This window comes from Pipistrellus hanaki, assembly GCF_964339955.1.
Source record: "Pipistrellus hanaki genome assembly, chromosome: 7".
Taxonomy (NCBI): domain Eukaryota; kingdom Metazoa; phylum Chordata; class Mammalia; order Chiroptera; family Vespertilionidae; genus Pipistrellus; species Pipistrellus hanaki.
The window spans coordinates 55,508,905-55,532,671 of NC_140509.1; the positions used below are offsets into that span (position 1 = coordinate 55,508,905).

At 39.0% G+C, this 23,767-nt stretch overlaps 2 protein-coding genes across 10 annotated transcripts in view; one reads left to right on the top strand and one right to left on the bottom strand.

Moving 5' to 3' along the window:
- Nucleotides 1-10,018, bottom strand: part of WASF1 (WASP family member 1) — a 29,958-nt gene extending 19,940 nt beyond the window's left edge. For 2 of the 8 annotated variants that reach the window (XM_084890770.1, XM_084890765.1), the window contains exon 1: nucleotides 9,498-9,803. The gene's annotated coding sequence lies outside the window, so the exon portion shown is untranslated. Of the gene's footprint in view, nucleotides 1-981; nucleotides 1,041-7,815; nucleotides 7,871-9,497; nucleotides 9,804-9,856 lie in introns of those variants that run through there. The other 6 variants (XM_084890766.1, XM_084890767.1, XM_084890772.1 and 3 more) reach the window with 6 other exon arrangements.
- A 190-nt stretch (nucleotides 10,019-10,208) lies between these two features.
- The window catches only part of CDC40 (cell division cycle 40), a 40,239-nt gene continuing 26,680 nt past the window's right edge, over nucleotides 10,209-23,767 (top strand). The window contains exons 1-3 of one of the 2 annotated variants that reach the window (XM_084889874.1): nucleotides 10,209-10,273; nucleotides 10,427-10,673; nucleotides 20,361-20,447. In XM_084889874.1, the coding sequence (XP_084746000.1) occupies nucleotides 10,485-10,673; nucleotides 20,361-20,447 (276 nt within the window). In that variant the 5' untranslated portion in view covers nucleotides 10,209-10,273; nucleotides 10,427-10,484. The remainder of the gene's footprint in view (nucleotides 10,274-10,426; nucleotides 10,674-20,360; nucleotides 20,448-23,767) is intronic. The other variant, XM_084889873.1, reaches the window with a different exon arrangement.

Here is a 23,767-nt window from a genome sequence, read left to right on the forward strand (position 1 = left end):
CATACACATGTTTTCAAGTTTTACCAAGAAAGTCCTTATTCTGTGCCATAAAGCAAGTCAGAATAAATTTAAAAGGATTCAAGTCCTGCAAAGTATGTTTCTAACCACAATTAGAAATATCAGAAAGATAAATGGACAATTCTTACATACCTAAAAACTAGAAAACATATTTTGCAAATAGCCCCAAATCAAGGAATACATTTTTAAAAATGAGAAGTTATTTTGGACTGAGTAAAGTGGCGGGGGGGAAAAAAATCAAAATTTGAGGAAAGCAGCTAAAGCAGCGCATAGAAGGAAATATGTAACACTAAAATGTCTATATTAGAAAAAAAGAATGATCTCAAATAAATGGCCTCAACTACTTTCACTTCAATAGAAAAAAAAGAACAAATTTAACTCAAAATAAGAAAGGAAATAGTAGAGATGAGAGCAGAAATCAATGGAATAGAGAACAGAAAAATAATGTAAGGGGGGAAAAAATCAATGAAACCAAAAGCTGGTTCTTTGAGAACATCAATGAAACGGCTAAATCACTAGCCAGGCTAATGGAAAGGGGAGGGAGAAGGGGGGGATACAAATTGGCAGTATCTGGAATGAGAGTAGTCATGTCGCTATAGGTTCTAGAGATATTAAAAGAATAATTAGGGAATATTATAAACAATTTATGCCAATAAATTAAACATGAAATAGGTAAATTCCATTAAAGACACAACTATTGAAACTTACTCAAGAAGAAATACATAGCCTTTTGAAAAAAAAAAAACCAAAAAAACCAATATTGGCGAATTTACGCTGACTTCAGTACTTATTATAAAGCTACATAACTCAAGATAGTGTAGTATTGACGTAAAGACAAATAGTCAATGGAAGAGAAAGAAGTGTCCAGAAGTTGACATAAGTGTAAGGCAATTCAATACAGAAATAATTTTTATATTGCTATAATAATTGAATATCTATATTAAAAAAAACTTTGATCCTTACCTCACACCATATACAAATGGGTCACAGATCTAAATGTAGAATGTAAAATGATAAAACTTCTACAAAAAGAAAACCAGAAAATCTTTGTGACCTTGAGTTAGGCAAAAATTTCTTCGATAACACCAAAAGCACAATCCATAAAAAATAAATAAATAAATAAATTGTTAAATTGGAATTCAACAAAATTAAGAACTACTGTTTTTTGGAAGATTGTTAAGGGGATGAAATGACAAACCACAGGTTGAGAGAAAATATTTGCAAATCACACATATAACACAGCACATATAATAAAGAACCCTTAAAATTCAATTAGAAAATAAATAAACCAATATATAATGGCTAAAGATTTGAATGATAGTTCACAAAAATATATACAAATGGCAAAAGAAAACTTGATCAACATTATTAGTCTTTAGGAAAATGCAAATTAAAGCCACAATGAGATACCACTATAAACCTATAATAGCTAAAATTAGAATAGCAAGGAGGTAGAACAATGGAACTCACATCTTGCTTGTAGAAATATAAAATGACATGAGCACTATGAAAAACACTTCAGTACTTTCTTACAAAGTTACACATATGCCTACAGTATGACCCAGCTATTCCACATGTAGGTATTTACTCAGGAAAAATGAAAGCATATGTCTAAACATTGACTTGTACATGAAAGCTCACAGCAGCTGTATTTGAAGTAGCCAAAGCCTAAAAACCACCCAAACGTTCATCAACAGATGAATGAATAACAAACTGTTATCCACTGGAACAGTATTCATACATTGGGATAGTACTCACCAATAAAATTAACTAATGATACATGGACCAACATGGGTAAATTAAAATCACCATATTGAGTGAAAGACGCCAAACAAATAAGAGTACATACTCTATGATTCCATTTATAAAGTTCTAGAAAATGCAAACTAACTTATAGTGACAGAAAGGAGATTAGTGGTTGCCTACAATGGAAGTTGGGATTGGTAAAAGTAGAAAGAGGTAAGATACAGGGAATACAAAGGAAGACTATGAAATTGGGGGAGAGAAGAAGGGTTGCTCATTATCTTGATTGTCATGATGGTTTCAGAATGAGCCCATAAGTAAAAACTTACCCAATAATTTATTGTTTGGCAATTATATTTCAAAAAAGTTCTCAAAAATCCATCTAATGAAATAGCATTAACTTTTTATTCCATTACTCTTATCATGCTAAAAATGCTTATTTTCTATCAGCTATTACCAAAAATACATTATTTAAATTTATGATAATAATATTAAACATCAACTTCAATGTGCAAGACAGTATGGTTTGATTTTTCAAAAATGTTTCGAGAAATATGTATGCAAAAAATCTTGAAGACCAATAAATTAAAACAGTGAAAGTTTGGAGTAATGCATAGGTCAGTGAGATCTACTTTTTTGTCAACATATTGACTTGAAAACAAATGTAATTATCACAATGGAAAGTTGTATGTGGCTTTATCAATTCCCATCCCTATCACTAAAAATAATCTACAACTATAAAATAGTAGATGAGTTGGGTTACTAGGCATTTGTAAACTGCCTATGCCAAAGTCAAACATTTCTCCAGAGTTCCAAACCAGTTCCCAAACGCTCTTTAAGCAGAAGGGATTAATTACTATTCTTTCTTCTGCATCACTGTCCACACCACCCCCCAATCAGATCACTAACATCAGCACAGACTTATGCTATAATTTCATCCATCTTAAAAACACAAAACAACATGAACAACAAAACAAACCTCTCTTCATCCCTCTCTATCTACTCCAAACCCCCAACACACACCCTGACTTCTCTGCTCTTGTTTATGGCAGAAGTCCTTGAATGAGTTCTCTGATTTCTCTCACAGGATTCTCACTTAAATCTGTTCCGTTCAGGCTTTCATTCTCAGCACTAGACCAAACCATCTTACCAAGGTCAGTTATCTGCTATATCCAGTAGTTCATTGTCAGGCCTCTTCTTGCAATCTCTAAACAGCATCTGACAACAGTTAGTTGTTCACTCCTTAAAATCACTTCCTTAATTTGGCGTTCAGAAGACCTCAAATTCATGGCTTTCTTTCTACCCCCTCCTTATCTTCTGAACCTGTAAACCTGAGAGTATTTCTAAGACTTAGTGCCTGAACCTTTTTTATTACTTTTTTATTCATATTCACTTAATTAGTGATTTCATATTAAATGTTCTTAAAATGCAATTATACATCTAAAGCTAACTTAAAGAACTTCATAGTTCACTGTCATCCTCAAATAAAGCCAATTATAACTCTGTTAATATTTGGGGATGCAGCTGCAGATTAAAAAAAAAGATTCAAATAGAAATAAAACACCTAAAAAGAAAAATAAGTGAAAAATAGATTTCAATAGATCACCATCTTTTTTAAGTTCAATATTCCCGATAACTTAAAAATTAAAAATAATAAATTTAAATTGATAAATACCAAAACAAATACTTTTTATTCTAATTTATTACATTAGAAATATTAAAATACTAAAATAATTTCATTAAAATGTAAATCAGGGCCTTAACTATGGTTCTGGTCCCATGAGACTATAACAGTAATATCTTATATTAATGCAGATTTAATTCAAAAGCCTTTTTATAGCAATTATCTCACCTTACCCTAAAAAAAAAAAACCTCCATAAGGATATTACAGAAAATACTATTTTAACCAGCAGTTTCATGACCTCTCATATAACAGGCTCTTACTAAGCAAATATAATGAGTTTAAAATTAGTTGAGAATTCCTAAATCCATCCCTACTATATTTTAAAATTCATGTTCAACTGATGACAGGTCATTAATGTCATTATTTTATACTTAATGTAACATTACAAAAAAGAAATTTACATTTTCTTTTTAATGCTAATGAATGAAACTAAATCCTTTATAAACACATGAGACATGCTGTATTTCATTTAATTTCATGACTAGACTGAATGAAAATGATTTTTATGATATTAACCCTGACGGGGTACACAGCTGTTGGCTGCCTCTATCACAATAAAAGAATTATTTTTGCAAATAAGAAGGAGAATACATTTATAGTTAAGCACTCACTAGTAATGCATGACCCTTTTCTCCCTCCAATATTCCTACCCCAAATGATGTGGCCTATGCTGCCTGCCAACCCGAGGGTTAGAATTAGAAGCATGTAGAGTAGAACAAGGCTTTCTAAAGTGGTCATAACTGATTGTTGGTTATAAAGTTAATAAATGATAATAATTCGTATAAAAATAATATTGAACACATTGTATACAACAGTAATTCTGTAGAAAAATCAATTCAGAATCAAATCGATCTCTCTTGAGGGCTCCCACTGTCAGTACTTCCAGTCCTGTTGACTGGGGAGTAACACCTTCCCTTCTATTAAGCACATCAAGTATCTGCGCACTCTTTAAAAGTCCTTCTTCCAATTACTCCACCTCTAAAATGTCCCCTTTACATCTAATATTCTATCCTACCAATCCAATTTCTCATCATAAAATTTATTTGTCCTTATTAAGTTCCTGTAATCCTTTCATTCTCCTCTATTTTCAAAACAATCAACATACTTTTACTTTTGCCTCCCTTCCTACCTCATCAGCATTTCACATTCCTCTTCAAAGGAGAACTGCCCCAGACCTTAAACCCTAGTCCCAACAGAACAGTCCTATCAGAATGCAACACAAATATCCTATCTGATCACACATTCCACATTCTCTTCTGGCTCTCCTTAATTCACACTCTGTAACTATTAAGTCAGAGTCAATAGTTTTGCTATATCCCAGTTCTTTTCTACACTCCATTCTACGCATAATCCCACCTCTTTCCAGAATCTTGAACTGTCACCTCTAAATTACTTATATCAATACAACCTAACATCCCTGCAAATATTTAGTCCTATGCTAGATGAGTCTGCCAGAGAGCAATACAATAATGCTTCATTAACCCAAACTCAATATATCCAAAATCAAACTCATCATCCAAGACTCTGCATTCTCCCCAAAAACAAAATTTACCCATTCTTTGGACTTCCCTATTCCTAGTAATAGCAACAAATCAGTTATGACCACCATAACAAAAACCTTCCGTTAAAAACCTAAAAAGTCTAGCTTTCAAGCATAAGCATTTGAAAAAAAAAAAAAAAAAGATTAAAACTACAATCCTTTCAGAGGCAGATCCAGAAAGAAAAAAATTCCCTAACTGGAAGCATATAAGCAGTAATACTAGAAAGGAAAAAATGAGCACTCGGAGCTGGGGGGGGGGGGGGGGGGGGAGGATTATAATGAGCTTCTAGGTGCCTTTGAATTTTATTTGTAACTGAAAGGGTCCCCATAAGTCATCTACTTAAAGTTCTCATTTTACAATTGAGAAAAACCAGAGACCTTTCTTGAGAGCTAAAATGACATGTCCAGCCGAAACCGGTTTGGCTCAGTGGATAGAGCATCGGCCTGTGGACTGAAAGGTCCCAAAGGGCATGTACCTTGGTTGCAGGCACATCCCCAGCAGGAGGCAGCTGATCGATGTCTCTCATTGAAGTTTCTAACTCTCTATCCCTCTACCTACCTCTCTGTAAAAAATCAATAAAATATATTAAAAATAAATAAATAAATAAAATGACTCGTCCAACATTACAGAGAAGTTCCTAGCTCCTTCAATTCCCCCCATTCTCTGATCATTGCTGCAGGTGTGACGCTGCACCACTTTCTGAAGAAGACCCTCTTCTCCATGGCCAGTGGGTCTCAGAGGTCAAGTTCCTATAATAATACTGTCATGTCTAACACAAGAGACATGGATTCCTAGCATTTTGAGGTAGATTCTGAATTGATTTTTCTACAAAAGTATTGTTGTACACAATATATTCAATATTATTTTTATATAAATTATTATAGTTTTTTAATTCTCTAGTATTATTAGTTAGCCTAATTCTTTAATTAAGGTATATTATGGATTAAACTTGGTGGGCTGTTTATTCATGTAACCACTAAGTTATGAGAAAGTAAGTTCCAAGTTATAAGCCATTTTATAAATTTTAGGGTATAATCAATCCCATTTTAAGTTAGGAAGTACCAATACACAATGACTCAAAATTATAAACTGAATGTGATAAGCTAAAAACACATTTCAGAAAAAAGCGCCATGTTATACAGAGCTCTACCTCAGGGACCATTTATTTTTAAAGTTAGGTATTTTGAACATTTAGCACAGGATATAATCTACATACACCTTTTTATTAATATTTCACTGAAAAACCGAAATTTAAAAAAAAATCCAACACATTTCTATACTCATCTTACTTAAGAAAAGCAAAACTTTTCATGTTTATTTTCATGAAGTGAGCTATAAGAGGTAAGAAGAAAATTATTATTTCATATATAAAGAGTTGACAATATATACATTATACAGTATCTAGTGCTGGTTCCAAATATGTGTGGATAAAGGAATTACAGATAAGGGGAAATTCAAAAAACATCCAAATACATTTTTCTTTTCTCTTGGGATAAAGTTTATGTTTCATGAGTTAAAATTTGTTTGATAAATCTATTTTTAAAATTTCTACTCAGTACATTAAATCAATGGATATTCTTCACTCATTCATTTAATCTGTTCAACCACAAAAAACAGAGCCTCTACTACTTGCTACAGACTGTAGTAACAACTTTAGACTTATGATAATAAACATCAGTTCCTGTCCTCAAGAAGCTTAAAAAAACCTTGAGATAACTGTATGTACCCAAGTGATAATGACAGTTGAATTTCAATTGGTCATTTAAAAAAGAAATTTAAAAATATAATCAAATTAATTTTCAAAAAAAGTAACCCAATCAATAGTAATTTTGAAGACATTTAATAGTCTCATCGATATATAGTACCTTCACAAAGGAACTGAAAGCACTGTTTTGTTCTAATAATATATTTTAATAGTGGTTTTTGCTATGAAAATGAATTGAGTTACTCCTCCAATAAGGAAATTAAAAGCTACTATTACTATGATAATGAAAATGAAGCACATAGAAATGTGAAATGTGAGAAAAAACAGAGAACTTTCTTGAGAGCTAAAATGACATGTCCAGTACCTTCGACTATTGTGAAAATAAAGCAAAATGAGTAAATATAGTATTATGCAATAGCCATACATTGTCAGGAGGGACTATTTTAAGTTAGGAACTTAATGCTAAGTCCTAAATATGTAGTTATTTACAAACCTGATAATTTCATATAGCTCCATAGCATATCTTACAAATGATCACAACTATATGTATTTTTGGATTTTGTCAGCTTCAAGTTTTTAATGAAAAAAGCCTTAATGTTTTCTGGAGATTTTATTTTTCACAAACTTAAATCAATATTCTGCTTGCTAATTACCAGCTTTTTTTTTTTTTTTATCAATACTAACCATACCTATATTTAGGTATTACATACAGATATTAACTATAATACCTATTAAATTATTAAAAACTCTTGCTGTATGAGAAACATCAATTTAGAGCCATACCCTTCCAAAGCAAAATGCAATATAAATCAACCATTCTAAAATGTCAAGAAAAATCCTGACATTTTCTCATGAAATTTTACACTGAAATATTTTTCACCATTCACCAGTTAAAACATTTTTCTTTAAATCTTCAAAAGCATTACGAAAACATCTTTACTGAATTTATGCATTCTACTTAGCGGAACAAATGGGTATTTTACCACCATTTACATTTAAGGAAATCAAGGCACAAAGGTGTCCATTTTGTAAATTGCAAGGTCATTTCCTAACCAAGCAACTGATCCTTCACCATCAAATTATATGTGCGCCACTTTCAAGTGCCACCAAACAATTACTGTACCTTAAAGCAGCTGCCTCTGCAATGCCTATGTGCATTCCATTTTAGAGGGCTATGGCAACAAGCTCAAACAAGAAAAGCTGGAAAGGGAGGATTACGAAAACGAAAAGAAAACACTTATTTTTGGTAGGGAATCATTTATTTTGAGATATAAACAGTTTTTAACATAGTACCAAACAACTAAGTTGTTCCTTCCATTTCCAAAAAAAATTCACCTTTCAGTTAGATCGTGCAAAATCAGAGCCTACCCATCCCTTGCAGACAGAAGTTAGCAAAACGAGGGGGTAAAAAACCCTGTAGCAAGTTAATTCAATACATGGGAATGCAAAAAAAGGACAGAACTGAACAAAAAATAAAATTTAGATAAATTAGGAAATGCTTGTTACCATAACTAAAACTCCATCTTAAATATTAAACGCTTCCTTTCGTCCAGCTGAAGACCATGGTAAGCATCATCTATTCTGATATTAGGAAATGAAGAATGCCAAGACTTTTCTTACTGAATGCCTGAGACATTTTCATACCGTGAACTTCATTCGAGTATTCAACATAAAGACTTTTCCTAACTTAGAAACTTAAGAGCACGAGAAAAACTGTTCCTGAGAGTTCAAAGATTGAAACTGCATGTGTAATGATGAGACCTAAGTGCCATCCACAATCAGAAAAGTGAAAAGTTGCCTAGCATACAGATTAAATTTAAGAACATTAGACGGGGCTGAATAGCCAATAAATCAATTACATCAGTTACTGGACAGACATAAGACTTGGCTAAATCCGTGAGTCTAACACCACAGGGGGGAAAAAAATTAAAACATAATCCAAGGATAGGATTTAGACCGAGTGACATTCCAGTCCCCAGTCTGGCTGGGCATTAGACAATGAACCGGCTATAGGACAGGCTGTGTGCAGGTTCGGGTCAGATGGTGCTTTTCTGCTCATCATGATTGCAGCTCATCATGAGCAAGTGCAGGAGGAGAAGGCGTCTGAGGACCGAAGCTAGGGGGCACGCTGTAGCAAGGGGAGAAGAAAAATGGGAAAGGTGCAATGGATGCTGCATCGCTGAATAATTATCTGGGTGGCACAATGGGCGAGCACTGCCGGCAGCATCGGGGCCGAGCGAGCGGCTCCCTAACTCTCCACGAGGCACCCCCTCCCCCACCCCCCATTCACAGGCATCCCCCGCTTCGCCAGCCCCCCAGCGAAGAAAGGGATCCATCCATCCCCGCACTCGCTCCACCGTTAGGTCCTCAGACCCAGACCCCGCGGCGCAGGCACGCAAACGCCGAGCTCCCTTTGCAGAGCCCCCCGGCTCCCTCCCGGCGCGAGCGGGGCTCTCCCGCCACCCCCACAGCCAGGAGGCCGGCGGCTGCCGGGGGTGCAGGGCAGGGGCGCTCGGACGGTGGCCCCGCAGGTGAGACCCGCAGTCTCCCCGCCTCGGGCCGGCCGGCCGCCGTCTCCCTGGGCACCCAGCCCCGCGGGCGGGCGGGCCGGTGGGCGTCGGGAGATCGGGGCTGCGATGGGGGGGGGGGGGGGGGGGACCGCTGCGGGGGAGGCGCGCCCATCACCCCCGTCACCTCTGCGGGGCTGGAGCTCCACGCCGCGCTCCCCGCGCCGGCCGGCGGGGGAGAGTCCCTCCCCCGCACCTTCTCCCCCCGAACAACGATCCCGGGGAGACTCGCGCTCACCGAGAGATCTGGGGGGCTCCTGCCTCAGCCCTCCTGCATGCTCCGGCGGCGGCCGCCGGTCCTCCTCTGCTCCCGGGTCTCCCCCTAGAGCCTCCGGGAGAGGCAGGCTCCCCGGGGGAACCCGCTCCGGGCAGCGGCCGACGCACCGGGCCGCGGGGAACGCCGCCAGCGGCGCCCACCGGTCGTCGGATCCGCCGTGTGCACGACGCGCGAGCGAACAACACCGAGCGCCGCCGCCGCCGCCGCCCCCCACCCGCCCCCTCCCCGCGCGCCCCGCTCCACAACCGGGCGCGGGGACCAGCGCCCGAAGCAGGGGGGGACCGTGGGACTCTCGCCCCCGAACCTCCCACCCTTCCCACCGGGAGCTATTCCCCGCCGGCCAGCGTCCTCCAACTTCAGGTTCTCGCATTCCTCTCCGGCCCCCAGGACCTCGGTGCGGCCGCGGAGGGAAACTCAGCCTCCGCCCCCTCACCCTCTAAGCGGGGGATGTATGGCGATCTCCCCCCCATTCCTGAGGGTTCATGGTATTGCCCAATCCTCAATTTGGGGGAGGGGACACAGAGCACAGTGCCAGTCCAGGGAATGAGGGAAGAGGATAGCCAATGGAATGAACCATCCTTTCGGGGGGCGGAGTCCAAGAGATGCCCGCCAGCCCCGCCCCCTCGATCTAAACTACATTTCCCATGGTGCCTCTGGTTTCCTGTCGCGCTGCACGCCGGGAGTGCAGGACAAAGTATATCGGAATTCGTAGTCTCGAGTCAAAAAGGTCCTGAACGGTAGAAGCTAATATAATTCTGTTTCCCTAGATACATATTCCAAGTTATCAGTTCTGTTGACCTTATTCTAATATGAATTAATTTATTTTAAAGTGTCATAAGTTATTTCTCAGCAAAGGAAGTAAATAATGCTGCGCATTGGCACTCTTTCAGGACCTGGGAGCCGCCGCTTCTTCCGCCGGGGCCTGGTCTCCGCAGTTCCATCGCCGTCATGTCGGCTGCAATTGCAGCTCTGGCTGCTTCCTATGGTTCGGGTTCAGGGTCCGAATCGGACTCGGACAGCGAGGGCGGACGGTGTCCGCTGCCAGCCGCTGACTCCCTCATGCACCTGACCAAGTCGCCTTCCGCCAAGCCCTCCCTGGCAGTGGCGGTGGACGCGGCTCCGGAGGTGGCGGTTAAGGTAAGCGCTCTTGCCTCGGATGCGGTGCGGGGAATTGGCTTCTCCTCCAAAATCTGGCAGTCGCTGGTTAGACCCCGTTACAGACCTGCTCCGTGCCGAGAGAGGAGTTGCTAACGCTTTGAGTTCTTCTCCTTCCCACATGCATCCTCCTCGGGAGAAGCCAGGAAGTGGGAGTTCAGGACAGCGCCCCACTGCTCCCCGCTTTCGCCTCCCGCCTCGGACTGCAAGTGGGAAGAGGGAGTGAGATTTGTATGGCATTAGGATGAGGGGGTGAAATTTGACTGTATGGGATTAGGATATGGCAGGTGCCATCTCAAAAGATGAGAAAGGCCAACTCAGGACGACTCAAACTAGAGCCTATGCCCTCCCTGGAAGTGAGCAGTGGCCTGGCTTTGTTTTGTTTTTGAAGTTTGAGCTAGATTCCCAGCTCCACCACTTGTTTGAAGTTGGCCAAGTTTCCTACCTGTGCAATAGTGATCGTCTTAAAAGACGATCTATATGAGTGGATTATTGTGTAGGTTAAGTGAAATGGCGTAAATGGAGCATATAGCCTGGTATCTAATATAGTGCAATAAATGTTATTAGCTCTTTTGATTATTTAGGAACATACAGTGAGAAAAGGTCCTGGATTTAAGAAGGAATGCATGATCCCAATTGAGAGAGGTGATAGAGGGAGAAATCGGGTTACCGTATATAGTTGATTTAACAAATACTGAGCACATGTTATGTATCAGGAACTGTTCTAAGGGCTGATGACACAGTGGCCAACAAACCAGGCTTCTTTGCCATCGTGGATCACACCATTCAAAAAATAAATAAATAAATGTGAGCAAATAAAGTGGCAGATTGGACTGCATACTGTGAAGGGGGGAAATAGAGTATTATGATAGAGAATAATGCTGGAGTAGGACTTCAATAGATTGGTCAGGGAAGTCCTCTCTGAAGCCAGCCACACTCCAGTTAAGGCTAGAGAGTCCAGGCAAAGGAGACACAAGCCTTGAGGTGGCACCGAGTTTAATGTGTTGGGATAGCCAAGGGGAAGTCAGAGTGTCCGCAGCCCTATTGGTAGCATAGGTCCCCAAGAGCCTAACGGGGGTGATCAGAAGCTCAGGGTCAGGTAAGGGGAGGCCGTGTGCAAAAATTCCTTTGTGTTTCAGATGTTCCCAGGGTCATTTCCAAATTCCCCAAACTTATACATCAACTCCTGGGTCCTCATTCCCTTCACAGCTCAGGATCTTGGTTCTCTCCTACGTCTTCATTGCATTTTCTACTCAACCCAAAGCAGCCTGGTTGTAGCTTCTTGGGATAACCCTTGGAGTTGTAAGATACCTTAAAGCACTCTGCCAGGCACACTGTCCTTATTCTGTCCAATTGTAAACTCCTTGCTAGCTCCAGAGCTATTAAACCTCTTTCTCAGGATGGCTCTCAGGTATCTCCAATCCCATTTTTGAATAATGAATCCAACCCATTAGTCCAAGCCAAGATTAGAGGAGTCTTCCTTTTCCCTTCTTCTTCCTCAGCCCTCGAAGCTGGTCATTCAGCCTATTCTAACATTTCTGCCAGGCCCTACACTAGGCCATAAAATAAGTCTCAATAAATTTTAAATCATGCTATCATGTTTTGTGACCACAATACATCTAAGCTGAGTCAGCCACAAAGGATAACTATAAAATTCCCATCTTTGAAATATGAAATTGTACTTGTTAGTAACCCATGAGCCAAAAAAAAAAAAAAAAAAAGTAATAGAGAATACTTTGAATACTTTGAGCTGAACAATCAGGGAAATAGCATTTTTCAGAACTCGTGAGGTACAGCCATGGCAATATTTAAGTATAGTCTTAAATATAATACATGTAATAGAAAGGAAGAAAGTCATAAAGTTAGTATGCTAGGCATCCGCTCTTTAGGATTACTTTTTTAAAATCATTCCATTCTTTCCCTGTACTCATTTCTAACTTATGCCCTCAATTTCTGATAAGTGGTCAGTCCTAAAAATTAAAACATGTCTGAATTGATACCCTTGCCTCTTAGTGAACAGTGCAAGAACACCTCACTTAGCTATTGTTGTCATTCATTTAAAACTCAAAATATAACAGCAAATGAGTCTGATTCTTGGCATCTCATTATGCAAAAGATCTGTTTCTGTCTGTAGTGCATACTTAAGAATGTCTTTAAGGGAGGGTTAACTGGTGGCAGCTGCTTTGTTTTAGTTTGTCTTTAAAATGTTTTAATGTTACCCTCTTTCTTGAAGGATATTTTCACTGAGTTTAGTTTGCTTAGCTGACAGTTATTTTCTCCCAGCATATTTAAAATATTCTGTCTTCTGATTTTTATTGTTACTGATAACGAGTCAGCTGTCAGTGTAGCTGTGTTTTTTTTTGTTTGTTTTTTGTTTTTTTATTTTATTGATTTTGTACAGAGAGGAAGGGAGAGAGATAGAGAGCTAGAAACATCAATGAGAGAAAGTCATCGATCAGCTGCCTCTTGCACACCCCCTACTGGGGATATGCCCACAGCCAAGGTACATGCCCTTGACCGGAATCGAACCCAGGTCCCTTCAGTCCCCAAGCCGATGCTCTATCCATTGAGCCAAACCGGTCTCGGCATTGTGTAGCTGTTTTTTGTTTTTTTTTTTCTTTTGACTGCTTCTAAGACACTTGCTCTAAACCCCTTTTATTTGGGGTATGGTTTCATTACTTACATTCATTATGTAACACACAATTGTGGGTTTCTTTTTGTTTGTCCCGCTAAGAATTTGTTAGGTTTCTTTAATTGTGAATTAGTTGGTTTGGAGGATACATCTTTAAACATTTTTGAGAAGTACTCAGTGCTTATCTTTTCAAATATTATTTTAGCCCTATCTCTCTTCTCTTATTCTAGAATTCAAGTTTAACATATTTGTGTTTTCCAATGTATGACAACTGACTATTTTTGGTTAAAATTTTATTTTAAGCTTGGCCGTCAGCATTCCTCAGTGATTGAGTGTCGACCTGTGGCCCAGGAGTGTCATGATTTGATTCCCGGTCAGGGCACATGCTTGGATTGTGGGCTCGATCCCCAGTGTGGGGCGTGCAAGAGGCAGCCAATCAATGATTCTCTCTCATCATTGATGTTTCTATCTCTTCCTCTCCCTTCCTTTCTGAAATTAATAAAAATATTTTTTATTTTATTTTAATGCAACATCGTCAGATTTTACACTTTGGAAATCATGTAATGAGCCCTATTGGATGGTAACAGTTACTTATTAATTGACTTTAAAGTTAAAAAACTGAAGCAAACCTGGCATTCTTTCATTTCAGTTAATAACTGTTACTTTTCACTGATGTATCCCTTGCTTTAGCATAGTCTACTTGAGTAAAATGAAAATTGTGTCTCCAATTTTGAGCATATTTTAAAATTTCTTCTTTGTGGGTGATTTTTCTCATATTTGTGAGCTTCAAATGATCGTCCTGTCCCCTTGCATTTGTTAAGAGCCAAACTCAAAAAATATCTTCATATGAATTTTGGTTCTTTTATCTCATCCACCTACATCCCCATTTTAGGAAGTGTATTCATTTCCACTTTTGGCAGAGGGGAGTGGCACGGGACAAAACTATACCATAAATTAATAAATGTTTTATAATAATATGTATTTATGTTCTGCTTTATAGTTTATAAAGTGCTTTCATATCTGTTTTCTTATTTGTACAACAGTAAGAAACGTGAAAAAGACTGGAAAGTAAATATGTAGTTTTGTTCTCAAATTTCTTTGAAATCAATGAATTTAAACTTTCAAAACTTATTTGACCCACAGGATCTACCCCTCATTTACTGCACTTTAATTTATATGGATAATTAAACTGAATAGAAATCCTTTGTAATTCTGTGGTAATTCCAATTGCATGCCTAATTGTTATTGAACTCCTCATGGGTTTTAAAGTAAAGTTGTGGTACTGTCCAAGTTTTTCTAATTAATTCAAAATTAATAATTCTTTATTTTCTAGAGGTCTCTTTAGTTTGTTCTGTGATTTGAGGACCCAGAGACTGGGACCTATTTATATTTTGTATTAGTTGCTACTGTTGCATATGTAAAGAGTAATTCTTGCCGAAACCGGTTTGGCTCAGTGGATAGAGCATCAGCCTGCGGACTCAAAGGTCCCAGGTTCGATTCCAGTCAAGGGCATGTACCTCGGTTGCAGACACATCCCCAGTGGGGGGTGTGCAAGAGGCAGCTGATCGATGACTCTCTCATTGATGTTTCTAACTCTCTATATCTCTCCTTTCCTTTCTGTAAAAAATCAATAATGTATATTAAAATAAAATAAAGAGTAATTCTTTTTAAATTGTACTTTGAATTTAAAGCTTGGTGTCTCATGGTACTCTATTCAAATAATTAAAGTTTAGAATACTCTTAATTGGAAAGATCTGGTAAACCTTTATCTTCACTAATAAAAGAGAAACATGCAAATTGACTGTCCCTCCACTATGCCCACCAGCCAATCAGGAGTGAGTATGCAAATTAATCCAACAAAGATGGCAGCAGCCATGGAGTTGGAGTGAGCAGGAGGCTTGTGTTGCCCCCGGTGACCGAGGAAGCCAAGCTTCCAGCCATTGGCCTCTGCTCAAGGAGGGGCTGGGAGCCTGGGTCGCTAGGGGGCGTGGCCAGCCTGAAAACAGCCCTTCAGCCCCTTATCCAGGCTGGTCATGCCCCCATGGAGTAAAAGTCCCTGCTTGGGGGCGTGGCCAACCTGCAAACCACCACAGGCCTCTCACCCAGGCTGCCCCACTCCCCAAGGGAACTCCCACCCTGATCCAGGACACCCTTCAGGGCAAACCAGCCAGCCCCCACCAGTGCACCAGACCTCTATACTAATAAAAGGGTAATATGCTAATTAGACTGGGAGACCTTCCAGGAGACCTTCTGGACATTATTTTGGACAAAGCCATGGTGGCGGGGCCAAGGTTAAGGCGGTTAGAGGTCAAGAGGGGAGTGTGGTTGTGGTTGATCAGGCTGGTGGGGAGGGGGGTCATTAGGGATGATCAGGCTTGGGGGGGGGGCAGTTGGAAGTGAGCAGACTAACAACGGGGGCCAGTTGGGTGAGCAGGCCATCAGTGGGGGTCAGTTGGAGGTGATCCAGACGCGGGAGGGTGCAGTTTGGGGTGAGCAGGTCAGCAGGGATCAGTTGGGGGCAAGCAGGCCAGTAGGGAGAGCAGGTGGAGGCAAGCAGGCCAGCAGGAGGGGCAGCTGGGGGTGAGCACTCTGGTATGGAGGGCAATTGGGATTGATCAGGCTGGTAGCGGGGGTGGAGGGAGGGGGACAGCATTTGGGGGCGAGCAGGCCAGCAGTGGGGGCAGTTTGGGGTGAGCAGGCTTGCAGGGAGAATGGTTAGGGGCAATCAGACAGGCAGGCAGGTGAGTGGTTAGGAGCCAGCAGTCCCTGATTGTGAGAGGGATGTTTGACTGCTGGTTTAGGCCTGATCCCAGTAAACTGGCAGTAGGACATCCTTTAAGGTGTCCTAGATTGGAGAGGGTGCAGGCCAGGCTGAGGGACCCCCCCCCCCCCCTTCACCCCAAACATGAATTTTGTGCACCAGGCCACTAGTTTATTAATATATTTTATTTAAATATTTTTACAGAGAGGAAGAGATAGGGATAGAAAGCTAGAAACATCGATGGGAGAGAAACATCGATCAGCTGCCTCTTGCACACCCCCTACTGGGGATATGCCCGCAATCAAGGTACATGCTCTTGACTGGAATCGAACCTGGGACCTTTCAGTCCGCTGAGCCATACCAGTGTCTGCGCCACTAGTTTATTATAAAGTGACTGGCAACTGTATTCTATGAAATCCTTTGGGGGGTATCAATGTGGCCTCTTGTTAATATAAGCAATTTATCACTACAAATTGAATATTAAGAAACAAAATACTTAATTTAGTTTTTATGCAGTTTAAGCAATTTGTTTATAACCTTTTAACTTTATAGTACTGGGTTTTGCTTCTGAGCCCTAGGCAAGATGTTATCTCTAATCAATAAAGATTCTAGTATGCATTCTAGGGTAATGTCTGTGCATCCTCCTTTAGGGGCCCAGCTTTTGAAGCCCCTTCCTTAAGAGTCTTAAGGTGAAGAACATCCCTCCATGCCTCCTATTTCAGGAGCTGAAAACCCAGATTCTCATTCTCCCAGTTCCCTGTAAGACCCATTACTATGGCGTGGGCTCAGCCGGATAAGTACATCTAATCTAAAGAATCCACAAAGTGGTAAGGAAATGTTTTTAAGAGGCAGTGGTAGCCAACATTATCTACTTTCCTAGTCTGGTCATTTCCAGCAGCATCCAGTGGCAGCCATGGCAGTGGTTTTCAGAAATGTTGTCTTCTCTGGACTGGTTCTGTGATATGATTGGTTTAGAATTGTGCTTCCATCTGTATATTCAACCCTTCATCTCTGCCTGTTTCCCCAAGCTGATTCTCCACCCTTCTTGGTGATGCTAAGAGAAACTTAGGAGGATTCAATACCGTTTAATCAGCCCGTGATGGTTTCAGTTGCTTGCAACTAAGAACCTTAGTGATACTCTGCCCGCAATTTTGTTTGTTGCTGACTAGATCTCTTTGACGTCTTTTGTTATGGTTACTTTAAATTCTTCCCCTTCTCATTTATTCTAGTGGTACTTTGGGGAAAGTGACTGAATCTTGTTAATACTTAATTCACAGAGTGTTCTAAGGATTGTATGAGGTAATATGTTTACTCCACTCCTGGCACTAATGTTCAGTACTTTTTTCCTTTTCTTTTTTCAGTACTTTTTTTTTTTATAGCACTCACCCTCTTCTTGCAAACTATACATATTTATATTCACTTTATTATATTGGTTATTGTCTATATCCTCCCCGAGAATATAAGCTCCTCAATGCAGGGATCTTCGTCTATTTCTATGGGCCTAGAGCAATGCCTAGCACATAGTAGGCACACATTCACTATTTGTTAAATGAATAAAATTATGGTACTTGTTTTATGAAGATGTCTCTGCCCCTAACTACACAAAAGGCCAAGTGTGATTCCCTACATCTTTACCCTCTAAACATCTGTCACCTATCAGTTCTTACCTTTGTCATCTGTTTCATCTCAAGAGAGCTTCTTTTCTTTTCAGAGGCTAATCTACTAACTCCAGGATTCCCTTTCCTTCCACTCCTTCCATACCTTTGATTATCCCTCCTATTCAGATGTTTCTCCCTACTGGCTCCTTTCCTCTAGCCCCGCCGCCGTCGGCAAACTGCAGTTCAAGAGCCACATGTGGCTCTTTGGCCCCTTGAGTGTGGGTGGCTCTTCCACAAAATACCACGGCCTGGGGGAGTCTGTTTTGAAGAAGTGGCGTTAGAAAAAGTTTAAGTTTAAACAATTTGGCTTTCAAAAGAAATTTCAATCATTGTACTGTTGATATTTGGCTCTCAAAAGAAATTTCAATCGTTGTACTGTTGATATTTGGCTCTGTTGACTAATGAGTTTGCTGACCACTGCTCTCTCCTATGACTGATTAAATCTTTGACCTAGTCTTTTCTTACGAGAGGAAAAAACAAGCTTAATTTCACCCTGAAAAATCCTTCATCTGTCATCCCATCCCTTCTCTTCTTTATCACCAAATGTCTTGAAAGAGTAAACATCATTACTATCTTGTTTTTCTGAATCCTGAGTTTTATACCTCTGCCCCTTGCAACTGGTTTCCCATAACCAACCCCACTACCAAATTTGCTTTGCAAAGGTTTTTGTGACATGATTGCCAAATTCAGTGATTTTGGTCAGCTTTCTTTCTATTTAATTATCTGTGGATTTGGCTTTTCTTCAGTTTCATTTAACAAATATTTTATGAACATGCACTGAGGGCCCTGCATTGTACTATGCAGTGAAGATATAAAATGAAAGTGAAGGTCATGTGCAGCAGGTAATATCACAAATACTATAAGGAGTTAAGAAAAAATTCCTTGGTACTGTGGACAAAAAGCTGTTTTCTTGAGTCAGGAGGAGGGAAGGTTTCAGGAAAAATAAGATGATGACATAGTATCATCAGAAGATTAGCCTCTACTGATAATAAAGAGAAATGCATAATGAACAAAGAGTAACGTTGCCAACAGCACAGAAATCATGCAAGTGCTTGATATTTTTAAAAAAATCAACAATTAGCCTAATAATGGCAAAAGTAAGGGGTATATTAAACTTGATAAGGAAGTATTATAAAGGCCAGGCAAGGTATGATGAGCCCTGAGTACAGGATAGTGGTGGCTGGGATGCTCAGAAGGAATTATTGGAGGGGAGTTGCTGGAGAAATAGTGCAGAGTTAGAACAGTAAGACTCGGTGCCTCTTGATTTGTTAGTGAGTGAAGGGTGAATCGTGGAATGACATCTGTTTTAGACACAGCAAAGAGTCTGAGTCTGTGGAACATCCCTATAATAAAGTTCAAAGTTAGATATGTGGATCCAGAGGCCAAGATTGTGGTCAAGGATAAGTTTCTGGTAGAAATTGAAGTCAGGAGGAGGATAAGAAATGATAAAGATACCATTTCCAAAGACAGTTTTGAAATTAGTGGGAAAGGAAGTGTCAGTTGAGTCAGACGTGAAGGGCTCTACCTTTGAGAAATAGAAATAGGGGTCTTTGAAAAGTAGATATATACGTAGGTAGGTAGGTATAATATACATATGCCAGTATATCTGTCCATCCATCCTGAGGTGAGGATTTTAAAAAATTATAATAATAAAGTAAAAGGTGTAAAATTTTGGAACAATATCTGTTGTTTTTCTGGTATATAGTACTAGACAAGTGGTCAGCAAACTCATTAATCAACAGAGCCAAATATCAAATTTCTTTTGAGAGCCAAATTTTTTAAACTTAAACTTCTTCTAACGTCACTTCTTCAAAATAGACTCGCCCAGGCTGTGGTATTTTGTGGAAGGGCCATACTCAAGGGGCCAAAGAGCCACATGTGGCTCTCGAGCCGCAGTTTGCCACATTTGTGACAATGTTGAAAGAAAGAAGAGTCACAGATAATTCCAGGAGTTTTTGCCTGAGCAAACGTAAGGATGGAATTGCAACTTACTTAGAGAAGGTTGGGAGGCATTCTGGGGAAAGGGAGACCAGAAGTTCCCTTTTGGGCATATTAAAGTGGTGGGGTTACACAAAAGATAGACTATCGGTAATCTGTAGTGGAGAAGAGATTTTTATGTTCATTAAACTGGAGGATGAATTTAAGGTTGAAACATTGACATAGATTATAAGAAAAGGTTCAGATTTAAGTCTTGTCACTATTGTTTCCTCAGCAGTTCCTAACCAATGCCACTGGGTATATATTTAATAAAGATTGCTGAATAAGGAGCGCTTTTCCTGAATTTGGAACTGGAAGATTAGATCTTTTTGAGTTAATAAAAAAGAGGAGTTAGATTCTTAATTTAAGGCTATGAGTACTGTTAACTTACTTAGAAATTTTTTTATTTATTCAGATGGGATAAAGTCTGTATTTTTTAAGGGGAAAAATTTTTATTATGCATTTTAACCTTTATACCTGTATATATTTTATTAGTCTTTGATTAATTACAATTATTAATTACAAGGCACTGATGTAATAATCATTAAATTAGTGTTAAAATGGCTATTGAGGCCTTAATGTAGTTTTAAAATAAAACAATTACTTGTCAGATCTTTAATGTTTATTTGGTTTTCTTTCAGGAAGATCTGGAGACTGGAGTTCACCTTGACCCTGCTGTCAAGGAAGTTCAGTATAATCCTACCTACGAGACCATGTTTGCTCCTGAGGTGAGAAAACATACTTTATGTAAGATCCTACCTTTTGCTAAACTATTTAAATTATATATAGGTAGATAAACAGTTGGTGAATTTTTCAAAGTTCTCTCACAAAAATACACTCTTTAAACTTTTTAGAAATATATCCTGTTACATATCAACTGTATCTCAACTTTAAAAGAAAAGAAAATATACCCTTCTAGTCTCCAAAACTTTGAATTACAATATATATATGCTTTTGTGAGAATACTTTTTAAAAATCCACTAAGGATTTTTATCTAATAACATACACCTATCTGGTAGTGTGGAACTACGTCTTTTGAAAAAAGGAAATCTCAGAATATCTGATTCTTAGATGTAAATTTAGTTAACATCTTCCTCTCAGTATCGATGAGAGAGTATTGCAAATTAACCATAAGGGGAAAAGAATTTGGTTTCTTACATCATCACTGCATAGTATGTTATGAAACATCTGGTTACAAATGTTGCTGTGCTGAACATTAAAAGAGGTACTATACTGATGTGGTCACTGCTCAAAAGTAGTCACAGAGTTTATTGCCTGTTCTGAGTAAGACATCTTATTCTTTTTTCTATATAATGATAATGACAAATGGTTATGAAAGCCTTAAAGAAGGTGAGGAAAGAAGAAAAGAGTGAAAATTTTTCATTTAGGAACGTTTGTAGTAAAGATAAAATTTATAGATACTTTGCCTTTAAAAAAGCAAAAAGAATGCTTGATTGACAAACTAGAGATGCCATAAAATGGTAATTATAAACACACAAGAAAAGGTTTATTAGGATCTTTAAGAAGCACTTTAAAAAGCTAAATCTTATTGTATCTTGATAGGTAGAGAAAGAGGTACTTTTTAATATTTTTCATTTTTCTAGTGTATAATCATTGGTGTTTTTGTTTTTTTGGTGTTTGTTTTTATAAAGGAGAGTCATAAAGCTATTCTACATAATTTGCCTGCTTAGGTTTCTGTAGTCACTCAAAATATGGTGATTGAAATATTAGCACAGCTAATGATGTCAATGCCAGGATTTAGACAATGCTCTAGCTGTTTTCTGGGTATACAGGAAGCAAAAATCTCATTCTCACACCCCGAAACTATAGCACATTTTAAATTTTATTCCATTATTTTTTAAATCCTCCCAGCCTGTTGAACTATAGGCTGTCCCATATTCTTTAGCACCAGTTTAGCCATCACATTGAAGAAAGGTTGTATATTACAGACTAGAGGCCTGGAGCAAGGATTCGCGTACCGGTGGGGCCCCTGGGTTTGGCCTGTAGGGATAGGGCCAAACTGGCTCTCTGACATCCCCCTCGGGGTCCCAGATTGTGAGAGTGGTTCTTGGGTGACACACCACGAAATCAGGCTCCCTCTCTGGTTCCAGATGTATCACCCGAGAACCACAGCTGCAAGTCACCACAGCTTAGCAGCTCCTGTATTGAACGTCATTGCATGTCATATCTACCAGTTGGATGGTCGCTTGGGCTTTAATATATATAGATATGCTTCATGAGTTTTTAAATGAAAAGTACTTCAATAAAATAGGATCACTGAATTCAGAAAAATGAGAAAATTTGGAAGTAATGTAGGACATGACATTCCTATGTTGATATATATGTTTTCTATGAAGTCTGTTAAAATTTAAGATCTTATGCATAATTAATAAATTGCTATTTGATTACAGTTTTCAGAAATTTCAAGAATATAAGGTCAAGATTTTTGTAGTGATATTGACAAGGCTGGGCATCTGTTCTCTTTGAGGGGTTATCAGTCCTTTAATATTTTCATAGTAGGAAGCCTCCCATTACATATATAAATTAGTTTGTGTTAAAAACACTTTAGTGCTTGTGAGCAATTTAAGAAAAGAATGAGACTGAAAAGTGAAAAAAATTACAATATTTCTTGATTGCCAAATGAATTGTCTGTGACATAACAGATTATTAACTTTGAATTTTATGACTAGGATCTATATAACTTGGCAAAGTCTGAAAAGATGTTACCAAGAACTTTGCTAGATGAAATTCAAGTTCTCATATTTGAGGAGCCATTGCTAGAAACAAAATGTAAACCCTCTCCTCAAACTAGTTTTACCAAGAAGATATGCTAAGTGTACCTTTTTTATAAGATAGAGACCAGATTGTTTCCTGTAGTGCCTCTACAGTACTGTTCAGGTTTAAGGAGAGATTACATCTGGTTATAAAGATAAGAAAAAGTTCCACGAGAGAAATAGTATTTAAAGTAAGCAATCCAGGATAAGAACATGAGATGTTTTTTAGGTCTTGTGTGACCTTGGATTATCTTAGTTTTCTCACTAGGTAAAATGAAGATAACTTTTACTTTACTGAGCTATAAGGATAAATGAGGTGATGTATGATATACTTAGGAAACCTGGCACAGAGTAAGCATTTAATAAATGGTAGCACTTATTGTTACTTATATTCCTACTAGAGGCCCGATGCATGAAATCAGTGCAAGGGGCTTGGCCCTCGCAGCCCTGGCTTCATCCGGATGCTTGTCTGGAAGGTCGTTCAGCTGTCTGTTCTAATTAGCGTATTACCCTTTTATTATTATAGGTTATTGGCATTGATGACTAGGAAGGCTTTATGAGGAAGTATTCCAGGCGGAAGGGAAAAGCATGAGCTAATCATTGAAGATCTAAAGAACGAGAATGCTGCCCTAGCCTATGGCTCAGTTGGTTGGAGCACAGTCCCGTACATCAAAAAGGTTCTATTCTCAGAACACATACTCAGGTTGTCAGTTCGATCCCCAGTTATTGGAGGCCACTGATTGATGCTTTTCTCTCTCATATCGGTTTTCTCTCTCAGATCATTTCTCTTTCTCTTCCACTTCCTTCTTCCCTCCCTTTTTCTTTCTCTCTCCCCCCTCTTCCCTCTCTGTAAAAATCAATAAAATCAATTACAATAATAATAAGTGGTTAAATATTTGAAAATAAAATAACAAGAATGCTTTAGTCATTATTAGTAGGGGAGAGAGGGGAAGTTAGACTAGAATGATACTTTGTGTAATTTATTTAATTAATAAATAGATTTCTAAGGTTTTTTAGTGGGGAAGTGACATAATTAAAGCTGAATTTATAGGAAGGTGAATTTGGTAAGAACTTACATGAAGGAAGAACTGGGATAGAAACTAATGAAATAAAACTACCATTTTAAAAACTGAGTTAATCATGCCAGGTACCATTACTGAGGGCCTTATATACCTATCTTCTTTAGTCTTCACTACATCCTTTTGAAATAAGTACTCTTGTCCCTATTTTATAGCAAGGAAACCAAGTCTCAGATTATACCGCCAGCATGTGAC